At 38.1% G+C, this 19,868-nt stretch overlaps 1 protein-coding gene across 4 annotated transcripts; it reads left to right on the forward strand.

Moving 5' to 3' along the window:
- The first annotated feature begins 1,589 nt into the window (after positions 1–1,589).
- Positions 1,590–18,542, forward strand: CYP27C1 (cytochrome P450 family 27 subfamily C member 1). Of its 4 annotated transcripts, none has more exons than XM_014889737.2 (9): positions 1,590–2,057; positions 6,719–6,909; positions 7,799–7,998; positions 9,791–10,000; positions 11,290–11,453; positions 13,976–14,142; positions 14,900–14,978; positions 15,638–15,841; positions 18,235–18,542. In XM_014889737.2, exons 1-9 carry the CDS (start codon positions 1,734–1,736, stop codon positions 18,349–18,351), a joined length of 1,656 nt encoding a protein of 551 aa, XP_014745223.2. In that variant the 5' UTR covers positions 1,590–1,733; the 3' UTR covers positions 18,352–18,542. The 4 variants fall into 4 exon arrangements, 3 of the variants coding, with proteins under 3 accessions (XP_014745223.2, XP_088024362.1, XP_088024361.1); XM_088168236.1 differs by having other exon boundaries at positions 1,930–2,057; positions 6,792–6,909; XM_088168235.1 differs by having other exon boundaries at positions 1,952–2,057; positions 3,429–6,909.
- Positions 18,543–19,868: the final 1,326 nt, after the last annotated feature.

Below are 19,868 nucleotides of genomic sequence, written 5' to 3' on the forward strand. Positions count from 1 at the left end.
CTGAGAAAGCTACTTACCTGTTGCAAAACTGTAACCTTTACAGCATTATATATCTAAGTTTATCTCACCATCGTATTAATAGCAGCAGATGCTTTACCTTAACCATGTATGACTTCAAACTAAATTTAAAAAAATCAACCATACTGATAGCTGTGAGCAGAAGTTTCTAGGAAGGGTGGATATATTCCCTCCATCAGTCTAGAAAAATTACTATGTTAATATTAAAAGTCTGTATAGCTATCTTTCTCCAAGCATCTTTAGATAAATATCAAAAAAATAATGTAGCTACAGTACACAGGAATGTAGGAAGGAAAACTTCAGAGGTTCCCTGATGACGTTCTCAAACCTGCTCTCACAGAGCTCAGTGATAGCAAGTACATAACGTCCTGCGATGCCTTGGCTACCTGACATGTGAGGTACCAAGGCTACCTGAAAAAGTAATCAAGAAATCTGTAGCTGCAAACTAAGCCCATTATTTTCTTTCTTCTCTCTCTGACATGCACCTCTTTTTAAACAAAAGGTGTACACATCTCTAGCCTGTTGTCGTGGTTGTGGTAGTCATCTTTCCCAGATGAAATAAGTCTATCAACCTTCTTACGTAGTTTTTAAAAACATTCTCATTTATTTTTCCCGTTGCTCTTTTCTGGAGCCTCTCAAGTATGATGAAGTCATGATTTTAGCTTAAACCAACACATACTTTAACAGACTTTATTTCGGTAACATTTACTGCTGCATCCATAAAGACTGATGAGCCTGTCTAACCAGAGTTATTTGTTTCAGTGGAGTTATCAATGCCCAAAGTAAGCATGTACACAGAGCTTAATTAGAATACACCTTCAAAAACCTAAGTGAAGATAAATACGGAAAACAAAGGCTAATAATTTTGACGCTTACTACATTTACTTTTCCAGCAGTTTATTCATAATTCTGTTCTAGAAATATGCATCTTCCTTGAGACTTTCCTCTGTCCTCAAATTTTATCTGTCTGATTCACTTAAAAACCAAGTTAGTCTCTTCCACATAATTTCTGAAACTAATCAACATTTTACAGATAATAATTAACACCTTTGGAATTATACAGAAATACATATGAAAATAACAGAAATACTTTTTAAATTGTGCGGATTTCTACAAAAGCTGACACAAGCTGCTTATGGAGTGTATCCTATCCAAACGATAAATTGTTCTGCAATACAAATAACATCTCTGAATATTGTAATTTACAGGATTTTTTGTAAGGTTGCTGTGTAAGACCAGTGCTACTTATATGTGGAAGTGTTTTTCATATATGTTACAGGATAATGAACGGTTCTAAGAAAACTTCTTGCAGAAAATACCCTATTTTCTAACACAGGAGAATGAATTAATGCCAAGGAAAAAAATAGGTCTAATCCTGCCTTTTTAAAATAGGAGAAAGTGGGGGGAGCTTTTCACCAAACTAATGGGTGAAAGAGGCAAAAACTGGACTTTAGCTGCATGTACAATGGGTAAATTTATCTGATTTGAATTATACAAAATAATAGGTTCATTCTATTCAAGTCTTATCCCAGACCCACCCCCCTTTTCCAGCCCTAGGGGAGGGAGCGTTAAATAATGGTCTGTGTAAACTGATGCTCATGCAGTAAGAGCTTGGAGAAGTGCTGCTTGTACAAGTTAAAGCAGGCACTGAAGAAAGAGCGACCAACTAAAAAGCAGCTTCAGGAGCAAAGTGGACCCTTCTGAAATTAAAAGACATGTCTTCCTTCACCAGAGTTTTGAGGATGAAATGCAAGCAGACACTTGAATGTGAGAGGACTTACTTTTACCGGGCACTTTTTGGCAGCAGCAGGTTTGCGGGGCAGCCCCGGCTGTGCAGCAGCCAGTCGCTGGCGGTGCGGAGCAGCCCGCGGGCAGCGGCGGGGAACAAAGGCGAGGGGCGCGGAGCGGAGCTGCTGGAGCCCCGTCCGCGCCGCCTGGGCAGAGTGAAGAGCCTGCACGAAATGCCTGGACCCAACACCCTCTACAACCTCTACGAGCTCTTCTGGAAGGACGGCTTCGGCCGCATTCATGAAATCCAGGTACAGCTCCCTCGGCTATTTAATGCTTTAATCGCGCCAGGATTACTTTGACTTAAACCGTTCCTTTCGTCCCCCAGTAAAGCGCTGGTGAACGGCCGGGTTAGCAGCACCGCAGCCGGGCATCGCCGCGCCGCCTTCCCGCTGCGGAGAGCCGGGTTTCGGGGGATCCCCCGCTCCAATTCCCGCAGCACCGGAGGTCCGGCGGGTTTGTTTGGCAGGGGATCCCACGATCCCGGTCCCTGTGCCCCGGCGCCCGGGAGCGCTCCCCGCGCATCTTTGTGCGCGCTTTGAACCGCTGGGGAGGTGCCTAGCTGAAAGGAGAAAAAAAAAGAAAAAAGAAAAAAAAGAAAAAAAAGAAAAATAAAGAAAATACAATAAAATTTTAAAGTAACTTTTTTTTTTCTTTTTTTTTTTTTTTCTTTTTTTTTTGACTGGGCTGTTTCACAAGCTTGCAGACGGGTTATTTTTGGCGGGCAGGGCTGGGAAGCGTGGGCTTCCCCGGACTCTCCGACCGCAGCACCCGGCCGTGCGTGAGGCTATGCGGGCACCGGGGCCGCCCCAGCCCTGAGGCGCCTCCGCCGCTGCCCTTCCCTCAGCCCGGCCCGGCGCTGCTCCGCCGTGAGCAGAGACCATTTTGTCTCTCCTAACCCGGCCTCCCCTTACATAAATGCACTGTGCCTACATCGGTGCCCTGCGGGGGCGGTAGATGCGCCTGGCCCCGCTGCCGTCAGCGCTGGCCGGCCCCCGGCGGCCGCCCCGGTCCCTTCGGCGGGAGGCGGGCGGTTCGAAGCTCGCCGGGGGGGCGAGGGACAGGCCCCGGAGCGGTGGCGACTGGCGCTGCCGGCCCGGCCGCCACATTGGCGCGGGGGAGGGGAGCGGGTGGCGGGAAGCGGGGCCCGATGGCGGCGTGAGGGGAGGGGAGGGAAGGAGGGCGGGCCGGCCGAGCGCGGCTCCTGTCACCTGGCGTGTGGCGGTGCTGCAGCGAACCAGAGCCCGGGTGGGGCCTGCGAAACGTCCTCTGGTCGGGGACACAAGCTGTGGTGTCCCGCGGGCCGCGGCGGGGCCCCGCGGGGGCCGCACCTGGTGAGGATGGGTGAGGCGAGGTATCCCTGCGGGAATTGGGTGGACCAGGATCCTCCTCCTCCTCCTCCTCTGTGCAGCGCCTCGGGGATGCTGGCACGGGCAGCACTCTTACCGTAAGGCTGTCGCTATCCAGAGATGAATTCTTTTGGTTGCTTGGCCAAACATGTGGGTTTCATTCCTAAAAAGTCACAGTGCATCTCCTGGGGCTCTTTCCCCGTGTAGTCCAAGCGATTCTAAAGGAAGCGCTTTGTGTATAAGGGAGTAAAACTGTGTTTCACTCTTTTGCAGCTGTGGATCCATAAGCTTTCCACCGGCAGTACAGATCTTGTTGGGAATACCTCAAATGGGGCATTTATTATTTTGTTTTTCTTAGTGACCTTTCCCGAATCGCTAGGAAGAAATTCAGTCAGCCCCAAGAGGTTCGCTGCCCGAAAATTACTGAAATTTCAGGAAGAAAGAAGAGCGAGGAAGGGAAATAAAAATAGAAAAGGGAAACTAAAGAAAACAGAACTTTAAATGGTTTGAGAAGCAAAACTTGAAAGTTAAGATTGACAAAGGACCTAAAAACACCAGAAAGAGGCAGGAGACAGAAGAAAAAAAGGATCACATAAGTTGCTTAGTTTTGTCCAGCTTTCTTATATTTGCCGTTTAGATTTTTAAGAAGAAATGTTAGGATGTATGCTGTATTCCATGGCAGCCAAACTAGATTGCTAATGATCAATTGCTCAGCTTGATTGCTTGCTAATTATGACATGCAGATGAAACTTGAAGACAACCAAAGCTCTTTGTGTCGTTCTGTTTCTTTTTTCCTCTAACTCTGTGGTGGTGTACAGAATTTGGGAGGTACTCATCAGTGTTTCATAACACTAAAAAAAGATGCTACCATTGGTTTGAAGTTCTTTCACTGTCAAAACAGTGAAAATTATTCAAAATATTAAAAAGAATATAAGACACCCTAAATAGTACATGCTATTCACTACCACTAGCTGATACGGGTATTTTCTCCTTTAGTAAACACTATTCCTAGAAAGGAAAGTGTGAGGAAGAATAAGGAGAACTTGCAATTTAATACTAGTTTTTATTCTGCTTAGAGTCTCGAGAATCACAGGATGTCCTGTTTGCCTACACGTAGAATGCAAGTAGGCATTAAATTTAACAGTCTGTTTAGTTTAACAATACAGTGAACATCAGGAATGAATTAATCCCAAACCCTTTGGTAACCAGCACAGCTACTTAAACGATGTCCTTTGGTGCACACAAATATTTGTGTGCTATATGCAGAAGGGGTGGGGAAGCTGAGCGCCTTTTCACAAAGGAGGTTCTGTTCTCAGTAACATGACTCCAGTCAGGCCTGGCCAAAGTAGTAATGCCTACAGCAATTATGACAAAGGGAAAGTATTTATAATTTGATGGGGTTGAATCGCTTTTGTCTTATCAGTGCTATGCAAGGATAAAGAAAAGAAAGGTGGGGAGGGAGGGATTTGGATGCTGGCAGTTTGAATTTATGGGGTGTGAAAGAATGACTGGACTCACGAGTGGCATGTGAGGCACTAGAGTGGAACATTTTCAAGGTTTGGAACAAGAGAAAGAAAAACCCATGTTGTGATAGAAAATATGGAATTAGAAATCCTGGGCATCTTTTTATATTTGAAATTGATAAAATGGTGTTCAGTTGATTGAAAGAAAGGGATGTTCAAATACTTTGTCCCTGTCCATTTCTGGTTTAAAACTAGTATTTAATTTATTTGATTGGGTAGCTTGTCACTTGGTATATTTTCTGTTAAGTTCACTGTCTCATGTAAACCTCACCATCAGTGAAAAAAATAAACTGCTCTATAACTAGCAAAATTTGTTGAACCTGTTTTTCTGTGACTGGTGGCCTGTATTCCCCTCACTCCACTGATTATTCCTTGCTACACTCCTTTCCCAATTCATGCTTTCCTTTAAAGACACATACTCTCAAAGCTGTTATCTCCAACTTCAGTATACCTGAAGTATTTCTAAGGCAAGAGATACTTTGGGGATTTGGGAGTGCTTGTTCACACTTTGCTCTGTCTATGGTGTTGGCTTGGAGCAGACCAAGCAGAAAGGACAATTGAGTTCCTGCTGTAGCTTTTCCCTCATCAGGATGACTAATACATGTGTCTCATATGAATCCAGGTGCTGATTTTTGAAAATGGTCAGGATATCGTTGGGGGAGACTTTTAGAACTTAGACTGAAGTTGGCCATTGTGTTCCAAAAGTAGTTAAGGGGTGACTGGCAGAGACCACAATTGCACAACTCATGTTTTATTTGGAAACTAGACAAAAAGAATTACATTTTTTATGTGCACTTGGTATCATATTCTGAAGGGTGATTCATGTGACTTAAACTTACTGTTGGCAATTAAACAATTCATCTCTGTAACTAAGATTGAATAAAATATATTTCACATAAGAAAATCTTGGGTCAATACTAGACTTTCACAAGCGTAGTTGGTGTCAACCATCTTTGGTTTATAATCAGCATAACTCTGTGTGCAGATGTCTTTGGATTAGAATACAGGTAATGTGTCAAAGTTAAACTTCTGTCAGTTTAACTTGTCTTAATATTTCAACCAGAAATAAAGGCTTTAAAATTTATTTCTTAAGTCTTAATAATATCTTTTTAATAACTGATTTGAAGTTTTGGTGGGTTTTTTTCCCCTCTGAAATGAGTACCTCAACTCCAAGTGAATTTGTAAGAGTTGAGAGTTTTAATTCATGACCATGCCAGAATGAAATTTATTTGAAATAATCAGTACAATTTCATGGGACACTGATGGTGCAATCTTACTGGAAAACTTCTTGGGTTGGTTTTGTTTGTTTGTTTTAAATATGTATACACAGTTTAATGTTATCCAATCCTCTTTATTAATTTCCAATCATCTTGTTTGCCTCTAGCCTGAATCACATGATTTGTGGATCAACCACTCAATAAATCCCACTGCAAGAATAAGACACCATCTTTTCCTTTCTTTTGCAGAATTAGCATATGTCTCTCTCAAGTTCACTGCTGACAAATCTGTTCCAAAATGCAATTTTTCACTAGGCTGTTGTGCTGTCATTATTCGTGGTTAGGTGTGAGAAACTTATACATGGCTTTTAAAATAAGCAATTAAATGGTAGAGTAAGTAGCTCTTTACAAAATATATTAAATTATATCTTTGTATTACACTGGTAATATAACCCTATATGCTTCCATGTTTTTCATTTTTGCAGACATTCTTTCTAACCTGTTTGATCTGAAGGGATGTGTTTCAAAGTGCACCAGGTCCTTTCATCTTCTCAGTGTTTGGTTTCACTCACACTCTGTGCCTTAGAGCTTTGGGTCTTTTCAGCCAGGGTCCTGAACTGTGTGACCTCTCTGTTTTCCTTGTGAATATTTCACAGTAATGCTTAGATGATTCTCCTGACATTTCAAGCTGTTCCTTGACTGGAAGGCTGGAGATCAGATTGTAGATGTGAGAGATTGTGTATGACAAATCGTCAGGTTCCTTTTGTGATAGTTTTCCTTAGTAATACTTGACTTCTGTTTCTCTTTGTTGCTGACACTGTAGCAAAAACACACTCAGGAATATGGAAAGATCTTCAAGTCTCACTTTGGTCCCCAGTTTGTTGTATCCATTGCAGATCGAGACATGGTTGCTCAAGTCCTCCGAGCAGAAGGCAGAGCACCACAAAGAGCCAACATGGAATCCTGGCAGGAGTACAGAGTTTTACGGGGGAGAGCCACGGGGCTCATTTCTGCGTGAGTGTTGTTAGTCCTTCACTTTCCTTGTTTTCTTGTGCAACTTCAGTGATTTTCTGAAGGACTGTACTGGTCATCTGGGAAATCAGGCTTTTCTGTATGGGGAAATCTGTGTGTCTAGTGGGGGGAAGAGAGTAGGTGTTTGTGGTAAATGCTGTGAATTTGTCCTGCTGGGAAGTTTCAAAGGGATGGTAATGATGTGTAGTGGAACTGTGCAGTGAGCTACTTTGCACAAAGACATTCTTTGGGGATGTGTATCAACTGGAGCTGTCTGAGCTGACTCACCTGCAAGCAGTTTTAAGAAGTAGAGCTTACTAGCTTTGGCACTGCACTGCATGAATGTGGGTTTACTGCATCAGTTCTAGACTCTTCCATCTGGTTGGCAGTGTGCTGTTTGGAATTGTTGGCTTAGATTGGTTTTAGCTTTATTGTTTCTCCGAAGTGCCCCCTCAGAAGACTAATGAAAAGAATGGTCAATTCACACTGTAGTGCATCCCCACACAGATATTTTTGAATCTGGCTGATTCCAGAGGAGTTATCTGTCTGTACAGCTTGCATAACCTGGCAGCGCATGTGGGTGTGGTTAATTGCCACTGGGAACTTCTCACAGTCCCCACTGACATAGGATGTTTATTTAGAGGGAAATTAATTTCCTGAGTCATGGACAGCCTGTTTTTTCATGGTGGCAAAAGGCTTTATGTATTGCACCGCAGACTCAAATCTTAAGCTGCAGCTGAGACTCAAACTAACAGTTTGAGTAATAATTTTCATTTTACCACTTGCTTTCATTTGACATGACAAATCGCAAACAATTTGGTTGCAGAGCTCTTACCCAGCTGATGATTGTTAAGGAAAACTATGTATTGACATTATTGATAATTTCTTCTAGGGAGGGGGAGCAGTGGCTAAAAATGAGAAGTGTACTGAGGCAAAAAATTCTGAAACCCAAAGATGTGGCTGTTTACTCTGAAGGAGTCAATGAAGTTATCACAGACTTAATTAAAAGAATTCACACTCTCAGAAGTCAAGAAGAGGATGGGGAAACAGTAACCAATGTTAACAATCTTTTCTTCAAGTATTCAATGGAAGGTAAGCCCAGGCTGGATTTATAAAGAAATAGATGTAAAGCAGTGTGGTAGTAGTTAGGCATTTCTGTCAAATGACTGTGCCCTGATGGGGTTAATCTGGAAAGGAAAGTTTGATATTCTGCATTCATGTGTCTTCCTAGTTAGTGTAGTGGGTATTGGTAGAATTCCTTTGCAGAGTTCTTGTATTAAGGAGCAATTCCCATGGAAATGTTTGTGTGTAGGTAAAATGTTCAACCAATGCCTTGGACAGTCTCAGTACTATGTATTTCTGTACTAATTTTTCAAGAATAAGGATGCTGACCTTCTAACAGGTGACTTCTAGGACATGTTAATTTCACAATATACCAGCCAAATTCCAATGGGGGATCACCATGTGACGTATCTAAGTTCATATCATAGCTTAATGTGGGAAAAGATACTGCTTTTCTCTGCCTACACATGCCAAGTGTGGGATTGTTATGCTTGCCTTAAGATCATCTGCTGCTGGCTACCATTAATGAGGGAATGCTGAATAAAACCCTGGCCTGAGCCTGTATGGCATTTCCTGTGTTCTTACAGAAATCTCGTGGTGATACATATTTCATGTATTTCTTTAACTGACTGCATACAACTCCATCTTGTTATATGTAATGCCTTTTAAAAACACTGGTACTCTTTGCAGACAGGCAGCTGAGTAATCTGGGATTTGAAGAATTTCCAAATTGTTCATTTACGAAGATGTTGTGTCAAATTGCTGGCTGCCTGCTTGGTCTGTTTCACATTAATAATGTCTAAAAATGGCATTTAACTACCAGTTTATGGAATTTCAAACTGTGAGCTTACAGATTCACTATAAATGATGGATTAGTTTAAATTCTTCACATTTTTTTAGTTTTTAATTTACAACTTATGCCTGGCATACACTTATTTTCTATATGACTTGCTGTTTATTTAGCTTACACTGTAACTGTTCAGGGAACCAATATGTAAGATTTCTTTGTAGGGACCATGTAAGCAGCAAGAGGATATATAAGAACTAGCAGTTTCTGAAAGAGGCACAAAAGAAAGAAAAGGCACAGGAAAAGATCTTCCCAGGGAGGAAAATTAGGAAAGGAGGAGTGAGTTGAAAATACCCAAATTTTAAGATTATTTTAGTCAGTAAAGATAATTTCTAGTGAGAGTGCCTGCAGAACTGCAGAAAAACGTCTGTGAAAATTACAGCAAGTCAGAACAAGAAGCAGTCAACTTTGTCACTTGCAACAGTGTCACACTTGCTGTTTTTTAGGGCTGGGTGGAGAATGGTGTGTGCAGTAAACACGCTGTCTGGAGTGCAAGATATTTATCCATTTACACAGATTCAGTATTCATTGGCCACCAGCTGATGACACATACAGCCCCTTGTAGAAACTTCTGCATTGTCGCCAGTTATCAGGAATGTCTTTGGACTCATGTGTCCCTGTGTGTTCAGAGGCCAACAGGGCAGGCTCAGAATTCGTAGTCGATGCAAAACCCAGCAAAGAGGCTGGAGGCTGATCTGCTTCTGATAGAATTCCTGGTTGTCTTCTTATGCTGAGTATTAATGAAATAACAACTGCTCTCCTTGCTGCAATGTTCAGCTGGGCTATTTTACTGTGTTTTGAATTTCTGTTTTCTCTGTTCCCCAGCTGAAGTAGTAGTAGTGATAATGATAATGATAATGATAATGATAATAAAAAAATGTCTTGTAAGGTAGTTCCATTTTCTGTTAGTTAATTCCTTAAATTATTAATATTGATGTATGTGTATAGACAATTCCTTAATTTCTTTATGTGCAGGTGTGGCGACTATTCTGTATGAATGCCGGTTGGGCTGCTTGGAAAACAACATCCCTCAGCAGACTGTTGAATATATTGAGGCTCTGGAATTGATGTTTAGCATGTTTAAGACCACTATGTATGCAGGTGCCATTCCCAAATGGCTTCGTCCACTTATTCCAAAACCCTGGAGAGAGTTCTGCAGATCCTGGGATGGACTCTTCAAATTTAGTAAGATTTAGTAGTAGAAAAGTTCAGCTGTATTTCTGCAGGTTCTATGTGTGTTTGAACGGGACAAGCTGCATTTCTCTTCTAAAATTATAAGAAGACATTGTGGCAGAAGTAAGTTTCATATTAAATGTAGACTGGCCAGGTGAACTGTTTTAAAAAATATTCTACTGAAAAGAAACTTTACTAGCACATTTCAAAACTCCCCTATTTTATACTGCTCTTTCTTTATCTTCATCTATTTCAGCACCCACTTGTCACTCCAGGTCCAAGTGCTTTGCCAAGGTTTTGTCTTAAGCCACTTCCATTTTAATAAGAGCAGTTTTGTTGACTTCAACAAAATTTTAATTAAGCACCCTGACAAATAATCACCACTAAAACTGACTAAAAAGTTAATAAACTAGGCTCTGGCAATTAATTAAACACTTTGTAAAGTTGAGTTATATTTGTTCAAGTGTATAAGTTGACATCAAAATACATTGATGTACTTCTATACTTTTTTTTTTTTTTTTTTTTTTTTTTTTTTTTTTTTTTTTTTTTGGTAAAGAAAACATTCCAGGCTACTTTATGAATCAGTTTTCACATAAGTTGGAAGAAGGAGTTGTCTTTGCAATTTTATTTTTTTTAATGTTCTTGAGTGTTAAAAAACTTGAACCCTTTCTCTCTCTCAAATATTAGAAAGCTGCATGCATTTTCAAATTTTTTTTGTAAGCTCATTCTGTGAGCCATTAACTTTCTGAGGAGTTTTTCTCTTCTTAAATCTCTTTTTTGACCAAAGATGCTGTCTGCAGTCACTAGAGTATACATGGGACAGTGGGTGAAATTGCTTGGCGTGTCATTCCCTGGAGTTGTTAAATTTTCGTTATTACCTGATGCTCCTCATTTTTTTCTTCAGCGTAATTACATTCTGTGGCTTTGACTTTCTGGTTGTTGCTTGTAGAAGCCTCTCTGCTGAGTTGCAGCATTCTCTGCAGAGTTCACCACTTCTTGCAGAGTCATCAGGAGCCAGGTGGGCTTAAAACCTCAGCCTCGAGCTTCCCTCGAGGAAGGGACCTGAAGTCTCTTGTGTCCTTTCTTTGTGCTCAGCATTCTCATGCTGTGAGCTACCAAGGCTCCTGTCAGCTCCATCTTTCCTTGCCCAAGGACCTCCACCACCACTCTAGGATTTTTCCTTAAGAAATAATTTTTTTCCCCCTGGACGTGCAGTGTAGCATAAGGGAGAAATATGATTACTGAATGGAACCAACAGAAAAATAAAAATGAAGGCTTAACAATTTTTTTGAATCCCAAAGGTCAAATCCATATTGACAACAAATTGAAGACTATTCAGTCTCAGCTGGACCAAGGAGAAATAGTGAATGGTGGGCTACTTACACACCTCCTAGTGAGTAAGGAACTTACTTTGGAAGAGATCTATGCCAACATGACTGAAATGCTTCTGGCAGGAGTGGACACAGTAAGCTTGTTACCATGTTTCTTGTGCATAGTTGTTTTTGCAAACCAGTATCACTGGCAGCTTTCTTTAGGATGTTACATTGTTTATAAGGATGTAATTTTAACAAAATTAAGCCACAATGCCTAAAGTGATACAAAATACTTCCTGTAAAGTGTAATCTCTCCAGTGGAATGAAATCAGTGTTCTGATCTAGCTGTGGTTTACAAGAACCCTTCACTTGTGAGTCTGCTCCACAGTTTATTAAACAGACAAATAGCAATTGTCTTTACATTCAGCTTGTATTTCACATATTTTCTTTTGCTAGTTTGCTTATCAGGTTGGTGTTTGTGCTACCTTAGGGAGACCACAATAGAAAAGTTAGCTGAAAGTAATTGTGAAAAAAATTGATCAATAAACTCATGTGTAGAGTTTGGTAAAGGATTTTCATGTATGGCTAATTAAATCAACTGGGACACATTATGGATCAGATACCTGCTTTCTGCTGGAATCCATTTGGGGCATGGGGGGATAGGTTAGGCCAGCAATGATGTGGATAAGTTCACTCTGCCCTTGCTTGTGCTGCCAGCATAGTCAGGCTGAAGCAAAGAACTGTGGCAAAGGCTCAGGATTAATGGGGCTGGTGTATCCAACATGTTAACACCTAGGAATGTGTTTCAAGTATCTCTCCTTCTTTATTCTTCTGCTTTGTCATACAGACCATTTGAAGAAACATTAATGTCATGTGTGTAACTTCCCCTCTCATTCCTATCATATGAAATCAGTGTAGCTCAGTACTGACTGCAGCATGACAATTGGAAGAACAAGGAAAAAGAAAGATGAATTATTGTATGTACAATGTATACAGAATTATTCAGAATATCAGGGAACACTATAAATGATTGTTACTGAACAAGTTTTTAAAAGAAATTTTATTAATTTTATGAAGAATCAATATAGATCTTAAATAGTCTTACAGTAGAAAAGTTTAAAATAAGTAAAAAAAGTAAAATGGTCTTAAAGAAAAGAAAAACTCTCTGGATAATTGAATTCAGATTTCTTTTGGCTTAAGAATGTTTGTAAGGTTTCTAAAGAAAACAGCAGAAAAACCCCAACAGCAATCATTTTTTAATTCCAAAATAAGGAGCACATGTAAAACTTCTTTATGTGCTGAATATTACTCCATTGGTTAAATGTCCCAAGGGCTTATGAGTTTGCAGAGCTTTTTGATGTTTGGTTCTTAAGTAAAACATGGTTATTCATCCTGTTCATTTTCTAATCTTTCAGACCATTAATTTTCCATTTTTAGCATGTGATATTTTTCATTAAAATAAAAGGACAATGTTCATGCCAACAAGAATTTCCCTTTCCATTGGACTCAGCTTTCTCAGCTGGCAACAATCCTTTTCTGAGATGACGATACTTCTGACTTCCTCATTTCCAAGTACAAAACAAAAATTGAAGGAACCTTTTTGTCTCTACTGCTGTCAATTCAGATCTCATTTTATCACAGAAACTGAAAGAGGTTTAGAGGATTATAAAAGCTTTCAACAGAATTGTGAGGCAGTTGTTGGCTACAAAGCATTTTGTCTATTGCTAGAACAGTCCTAATTTTTACGAGATTATGAAGGAACTGGGAAGCTGGGAAGGAGCACTGTTCATATCAGAGAAGTTCTGTACACAGCTGGCACAATTGCCAGCTCCTCTGAGTGGAATGGAACTGGGTTGCATTGTAGAAGGCAGTCATTCAATACTGAAAGAAAAACAAGAAAGATTATGGCAATGCTATTTCTACCATTATACCCCAGTTTGAAGACAAGACATAAAAGTTCACCGTCATTATGAATTTGCATTCTAAATTGATCTTAAGACCAAAAGAAGACATTTCCACAAGCTGATTTTTTTTCCAGTTGTGGTGAAGAAAGATAAGATGATGGGTTCCATTAAATCCTCTTGTGCTCGAAGTTGAACTGTGTCCTGCCTCGTGTTCTGTTACTTCTTAACACAAAATATTTTTAAATTATAATTTTGTAGCATTGCTTACCAAAAGGATAAAGTATAATCTTAGCTGTGATATTAATTTTGTTGTGTGAATGCTATGAGGGGACCACCACATGCTTAAAAGGGGTTGGAAATGTTCTGAGTAGTATTTTCTTATGTTGTTTCCTGTGAAGTGTTTTTGTTGGAAGGAAAGGTGAAATGCATATTGAAAACTAAGAGCTAACCTAATCCGTTACTGTTTAGAGTGTTTATGTTTTAATATTGTTTACATAGTTGGGCTTGCATTTGGTTTGTCTGTTGCTTTTTATATTTCACTGGGAAAATATCAACATGGATTGTTTTGATATGCGGTCGACTTTTAGATGGAAAAGGGATGAAGGAGGGGATGGCAAAATCTGGCAACCTCCCATTGAATCCAGATGTGAACCACTGCCAGCTGGTTTCTTAACTTTAAACATATAAAACACATAGTTGAAAGCTGATTTTTTTTCTTGACTTGAAGTTATTTTTAATGTTGTGCTTGATGATTGTGGTTTCTTCCTTAGACTTCTTTTACTTTGTCCTGGGCAATATACTTGTTGGCAAAGCACCCAGAGGTGCAGCAACGTGTTTATGAGGAAATAACCAATAAGCTGAGGAAAGATCAAGTTCCACTTGCTCGCGATGTCCCAAAATTGCCTTTGATTAGAGCTGTCCTGAAAGAAACCTTGAGGTAAGCAGCAGACAATGAAAAGATTTAATTCCATGTTATTCTAATGAATTTTGAGTCCATTTCAGCATTTGTAGTTTATTGTTGCTATTGCAATTTGCTGCTTCTATTTTATTTATTTCAGCAATATTGTGTCCAAGGATGCTCAACCAATGAATAAGATAGATTATATAATGTTTAATGTTTCTAAGTATGGTAGAAGTGGTATCACATATGTAAGACATGTTTGTTAAGGTAAGGAACCGAAAGTTTGATTTTTCCCTTTAGCCTGTCTGATAAAACATAACAACCTCCTCCCTCACACTGTGGGTTTGCAATTATTTTAAGCTTTTTGATTTAAATGAAAGGCATGTGACATATTTTTAAAAATATGTTTATACTAAATGTTCATCATGAGGTGAGGGCAGTAAGAGGATTTTAGAGAAGGCATCAATAAAGCTTTTTCAACTTTAGCAGTGCTAAAATGTCTCCATCTTGATCACCTGCCTTCATACCTGTACATGTGTAAGCAAATAAATGCATAGACCAAGTAGCTTAACCTTCAGTTACTAATAAATAACTTTTCCTAAATGATGGTCATATTCTCACAGATGATTCAAGGTCTTTGAAGCTCCAAGATATTCTGTACTCCTGAATAACATTTTGGGTGTGAATGAATATGGCATTCATCCTGCATATTCGTGAATGCAAATTGGAACCTAAACATTTTTAAATTTTATTAGTTATTACTGTTGAACTTCAGATAAATATTTCCCACTAGGTTATACCCAGTATTGCCAGGAAATGGAAGAGTGACCCAAAAAGACTTGATCATTGGAGGATACTTGATACCTAAAGGGGTAGGTTCCGTTGCAGTCCTCTGCAGAGAACAGTTGAATTTTTACAAATGAAATATGATCTTCTACAACATACATACACTTCATTGATTTTAAAAGATTTCACCACACTGGAGCATTAAGAGGAAAGTATTTCAGTAATACCCATTTATATGCCACAAATAGATTTTATGATTGACTTGTTGCTGTTGTTATGATATTTTTTTGAATGAAATTTATCATCATGACTTCTCTTAATATTCTTGTGGGTGGAGTCTATTAATAACATATCCGTGTAATGGTACAATTCAATTAAAAAGGCATTAATTTCATTATTCTTGCAGTTTCCTAATTCTTTGTCTGTTAATTCCCTTTGTAGAAAGTTTCTCCCTTTTTCTCATAGCAGCTTCATGAAACAATTCCCAATACTTGTGACTTGTTCCAATCTCCTTCCCCACTGCATCTTCTCTAATACATTGAGCAACATTGAAAACAATTTGATTATTTCCTTTGACCAACTGAGAAAGGGATTTGATATTTGGGGTATCTTTTGTCTTTAGAATTACTCAGAGTTGCTTAATTTTTATCACCTCTTGTTGCAGAACTTAGAGTAATTGCAAATGCTTTTAGATGTTTTATGTACATTGGAGTTAGCTAAATATAAATATCATTTATTTCCTCAGACCCAGTTGGCACTTTGTCACTATGCTACTTCATACAGTGAAGAAAATTTCTCAGTGGCAAATGAGTTCCGACCTGAGCGTTGGCTGAGGAAAGATAATTTGGACAGAGTGGACAACTTTGGCTCCATCCCCTTTGGTTATGGCATTCGAAGCTGTATAGGAAAAAGAATTGCAGAGCTGGAAATCCATCTTGCACTGATTCAGGTTAGAACTACGTGACAGCACTACAAGAAGAAAAGTGAATTGGTATTATTTTTTTAATGTATGCAATTTCTGGGTATCCTACAGTGTTCAAAACCTTTGTTTTGGAGTGTTGTCTAATGTACTCATGCTGCAAAGACTGAAAAAATTGAAAATAATAATGCTTGAAATGTAGCATAGTACCTAAACTACATTGCAGATGGTATGGTACACATGCTGTAAAACTAAAGGTAAGTTTGTTAAAGAGATATATAGATTTGGTATAGAAGGCTTTTGTAAGCAAATCAGAAATCTTTCTTAATGTATATTAGAATGGTTACCTGCTCAGTTTCTGTGTTTTAGTTAGAAGAATTCAGAACTTACAAAGATGTAAAATAGATTTTATATCCTTGCACTGATCACAGTGTGATGACAAACAATAGAATTTTTCTGTATTCTGGGCTTTTCTGTCTCTTCTTGTTCTTTCTTCTAACTCATTATCATTTTAGAGATACATCATTCATAGTTATATAAATAGTACATATTGAGATATATTGTTTTTGATTGGTTCATATAATAAAGAAAATGCTCCCAATAGCTGCTACATTTTCTGTCATTTACAAGACAGCCTATAGGTTAAATAATGAGCGCAGATTGTGCAATCAAATAGCGAAGATTTGGTAACTATTTATAGTTACTTAACTATAAAAATATTTAGATCCATTTTATTCATTCGAAGGAAAGCTTGATTGAATTTGTCTTTGAATTTCCTTCAGGAAACTTCTAGAGCAGTCTCTGAACAATTAGTGCCTGTCTTTTGGAACTGAGAGTGAGAGCTCCCAGGGGGCTTGGTAAAACAAACATTTCTTTTTGAAAAGGATGCTCAAGGAAGCAATGGAGAACCTGCTTTGTTTTCTGGAAAGAAACTAGAACAAAATAGCACACAACCTATTTACAAACATAGAGATGATATTTAAGTGAGTTAAAATTAGAAACACATGGAACTCATCATAGAGAAATTGTTTCAGACCAGTCTGATTTCATTCTTTGACTTGATCACTTACCTCATGTGGGGGTATAAAGTAAGTCATGTACTCTGACTTCAGGAAGTATTTTCACACGTTCTGTATGTTTTCCTCTCAATTAAATTAATAAAATTTGTTCCAGATGGAAGTGCCCATAAAATGCATGCACAACTGGTTGGAAAAAGAAAATAGCTGGAGGCAGTAGCAATCAAATATTTGCTGTTGAACTGGGAAAGTGTTTGATTAAAATTCTATATAAGTCTATCCTGCATTTGATTTAGCACTTACTTTCATTAACACTGTGAGAGATGGATTAGAGAATACTTTTTGTATGGGATACCAAGCTGTGAATTAAATTAAGATCAGGGGATGTGAATATAGAATTTTGAAAAACAAGGAGAAATGCTCTAAGAGCCACACAAAATTATTCACAAATGACGGTTGCAAATTAGCACCCTTGAGAAAAGAGAAATGCATAAATACAAATTTATGAACAACTGTCTGGGTAATATTACTACAGTAGGAACAGACTGGAGGGATATAGTAAAAAATCAGTCAGTTCTGACAAGGCAGTGTGATTCTAGATAATATTAGTAACATTAGCAGGCATTTTGTATGTCAGAAAGAGGAGCTAAACTACTCAGTCTTGCCAAACACTTATGAATCCTTACTAAGTAATGAGAAACAGCTACCCCATGCACTGCATTTTAAAGACAATATAGCCAAATTAAAGGAAATTTGGAAGACAAAGATAATAACAAGAGGGACTTCAAAAAGAGAAAAATTAGATAAAAGTTTCATCAAACATCTGACACTGAAAAATGTAGTTACGTATAGGAAAATAATGCATTGGTCATCAGTCATACGAGGAGAAAGATAAGAGATAATTAATTGATAGAAAAAAGTGTTTGACATTTATTATTAGGAAAAGTTGAGAATATTGCAGTATTTCCCTCTTGCAAGTGTACAAGTAGATAGCTGAGGTATTCTTCATTCAGAAAAATGTGTCTGATGGGATTGGGATTTCTATAGCTTTCTTAATAGTTTCACATATTAATTGATATTAAAGGAAGGGAACATAGAGAGGAACCTCACAAAGTTTGGAAGAGACCTTAGTTTCTTTGATAGTTCAGACTGCTTAATCTGGTTATGTGGAAGTTCTTCAGAAAGGACTTGCTCAGTCCTCCCTCCATCAGAGGAGGAAGATTTTGAACTATAAACTTCTTTACCTTGTAACACCTTTTTTTTCCTTGATGGAAATCATAGCACTTAAACTCTGCTGAACTGGCAACACAAATTTTGTTTGTGACAGTCTGTTATGCTCTCTTGTTTAAAGGCATTTCATTGGCAATTTTGCAATTTTTCTAATACTTGTCCTCTTTATGTTCACAGCTACTTCAGAATTTTGAAATAAAAATTTCTCCCAAAACAGAACCAGTTCATGCCAAAACTCATGGACTTTTGACTCCTGGAAACTCCATCAATGTCAGATTTTCTGATAGGAAGTGAAACTCAAATGTTTTGGAAGTACCTATACAATATTAATGGAAACAGGTTTGCATTTTGTGGAAGTTTAAAGCATGTTTGTTCTCTGGTTTGTAGGTATTTGACAATATCATGAAGTATTATGTTCTGCCTTAGTTCTAGCAGTACATAAGAGCAATTACATCCCCTGTAACAGTTAATTACCCATATGAAAATATATGTATATATATATATATATATATATATATATATATATATATATATATATATATATATATATATATATATATATATATAAAAGTCCTTGCACTGGGAATCTCCTTTTATCTGGGAGAATTCCTAGTAACCACATGCATTGAAAAAAGCCAGCCAAAAGTCAGTTCAGACATGTCAATATCATTCAGTGGTTTTGTTACGCTGCTACTTGGTGACTGTATTTGAGAGCAAGGGGATTATTATATAATATGTGGAAATTAGCTGCATGTATAAGTTTATATTTTCCTGTTTCTTGTCCTCCAGTGTTTTTTTAAAGTTTCCATGTAACAATGAAATTGAGATAATTTTTTTTATATGTAAAAACATTTACTCTGCATGTATTAAAAAAAAATCCAGTAATATGAAAAGTAAGGATAGAAAAAATACAACTTATGTCACATTGTTTAGACTTGAAATACAGAACATATACAAATTTATCTAATCTTAATCCCCATAAAATGTTTCTATATAGTTTTAAAAAATTAAAAAGTCTTAAAAATTAAAGTTTAAATGTTACATTGGATGGTTTGAAGCCAGGCATTGTTCTCATCACCAAAGCACAAGCCACTTTCATTATTCTAGCTAATATGCAAAACCCAAATGTAAATATTAAAAGGAAGTAGTTGTTACATTTTTATCATTTAACTAAAATACTACTTTTAATTTTATTCACGGTTCTTCAACAGTAAGAACTGGAAACTTCGCATTTTAACTTGCTGAACCCACAGGCAAATATTGAATTCTGTAGGATGGAAATATGACTACTGAAGTATACAGAGAGGTATTTTTATTATATGGTGGGTAACAGAAAGAGTGAACACCTGGAAATTTGGGTTTGGTCTTTTGGGGGTAGTTTTCTTTGTTTGGTTGGTTATTTTATTATTATTACTTTTCCTATGACAGCCAACAGAAAACTCTCACGATACTTTGGAAGACTTTAGTATCACTGCACTAACCTTACATTCCCATTTTTTGGAGAAACCTTGTACCCTGTATCCATGGGTTATACCTTGAACAATGTTCGAACCTGCATAATCTAATATGATACATATGTAATTATATATAGCTAACTGTTTACATGTTAAGCTCTGACTTTTTCGGGAGGTAGTTTACATACTGACAATCATAAATATTTCAGCTAAATAAACTTAACAAAAGTTCTGCATTGGCTTTTAAAATGACAAAATTTTTCTTTGGTTGTCTAGCCTTTGGAAGTCAAAGACAGGTTAGAAATTAAATAGAACTGTAGTTTTAATGGTGTACATGAAATTTCACATTGCTAGCTA

Source organism: Sturnus vulgaris, chromosome 7 (genome assembly GCF_052056855.1).
Source record: "Sturnus vulgaris isolate bStuVul1 chromosome 7, bStuVul1.hap1, whole genome shotgun sequence".
NCBI lineage: Eukaryota > Metazoa > Chordata > Aves > Passeriformes > Sturnidae > Sturnus > Sturnus vulgaris.

What these genes read in the sequence shown, in the direction of transcription:
- CYP27C1 (XM_014889737.2), top strand. Translation starts at nt 1,734, where the DNA reads ATGTCTTCCTTCACCAGAGTTTTGAGGATGAAATGCAAGCAGACACTT. An exon ending in GTCCTGAAAGAAACCTTGAG is followed by an intron (nt 14,143 to 14,899) that starts GTAAGCAGCAGA and finishes ATTTCCCACTAG; the next exon opens with GTTATACCCAGTATTGCCAG. An exon ending in TCCATCTTGCACTGATTCAG is followed by an intron (nt 15,842 to 18,234) that starts GTTAGAACTACG and finishes TTATGTTCACAG; the next exon opens with CTACTTCAGAATTTTGAAAT.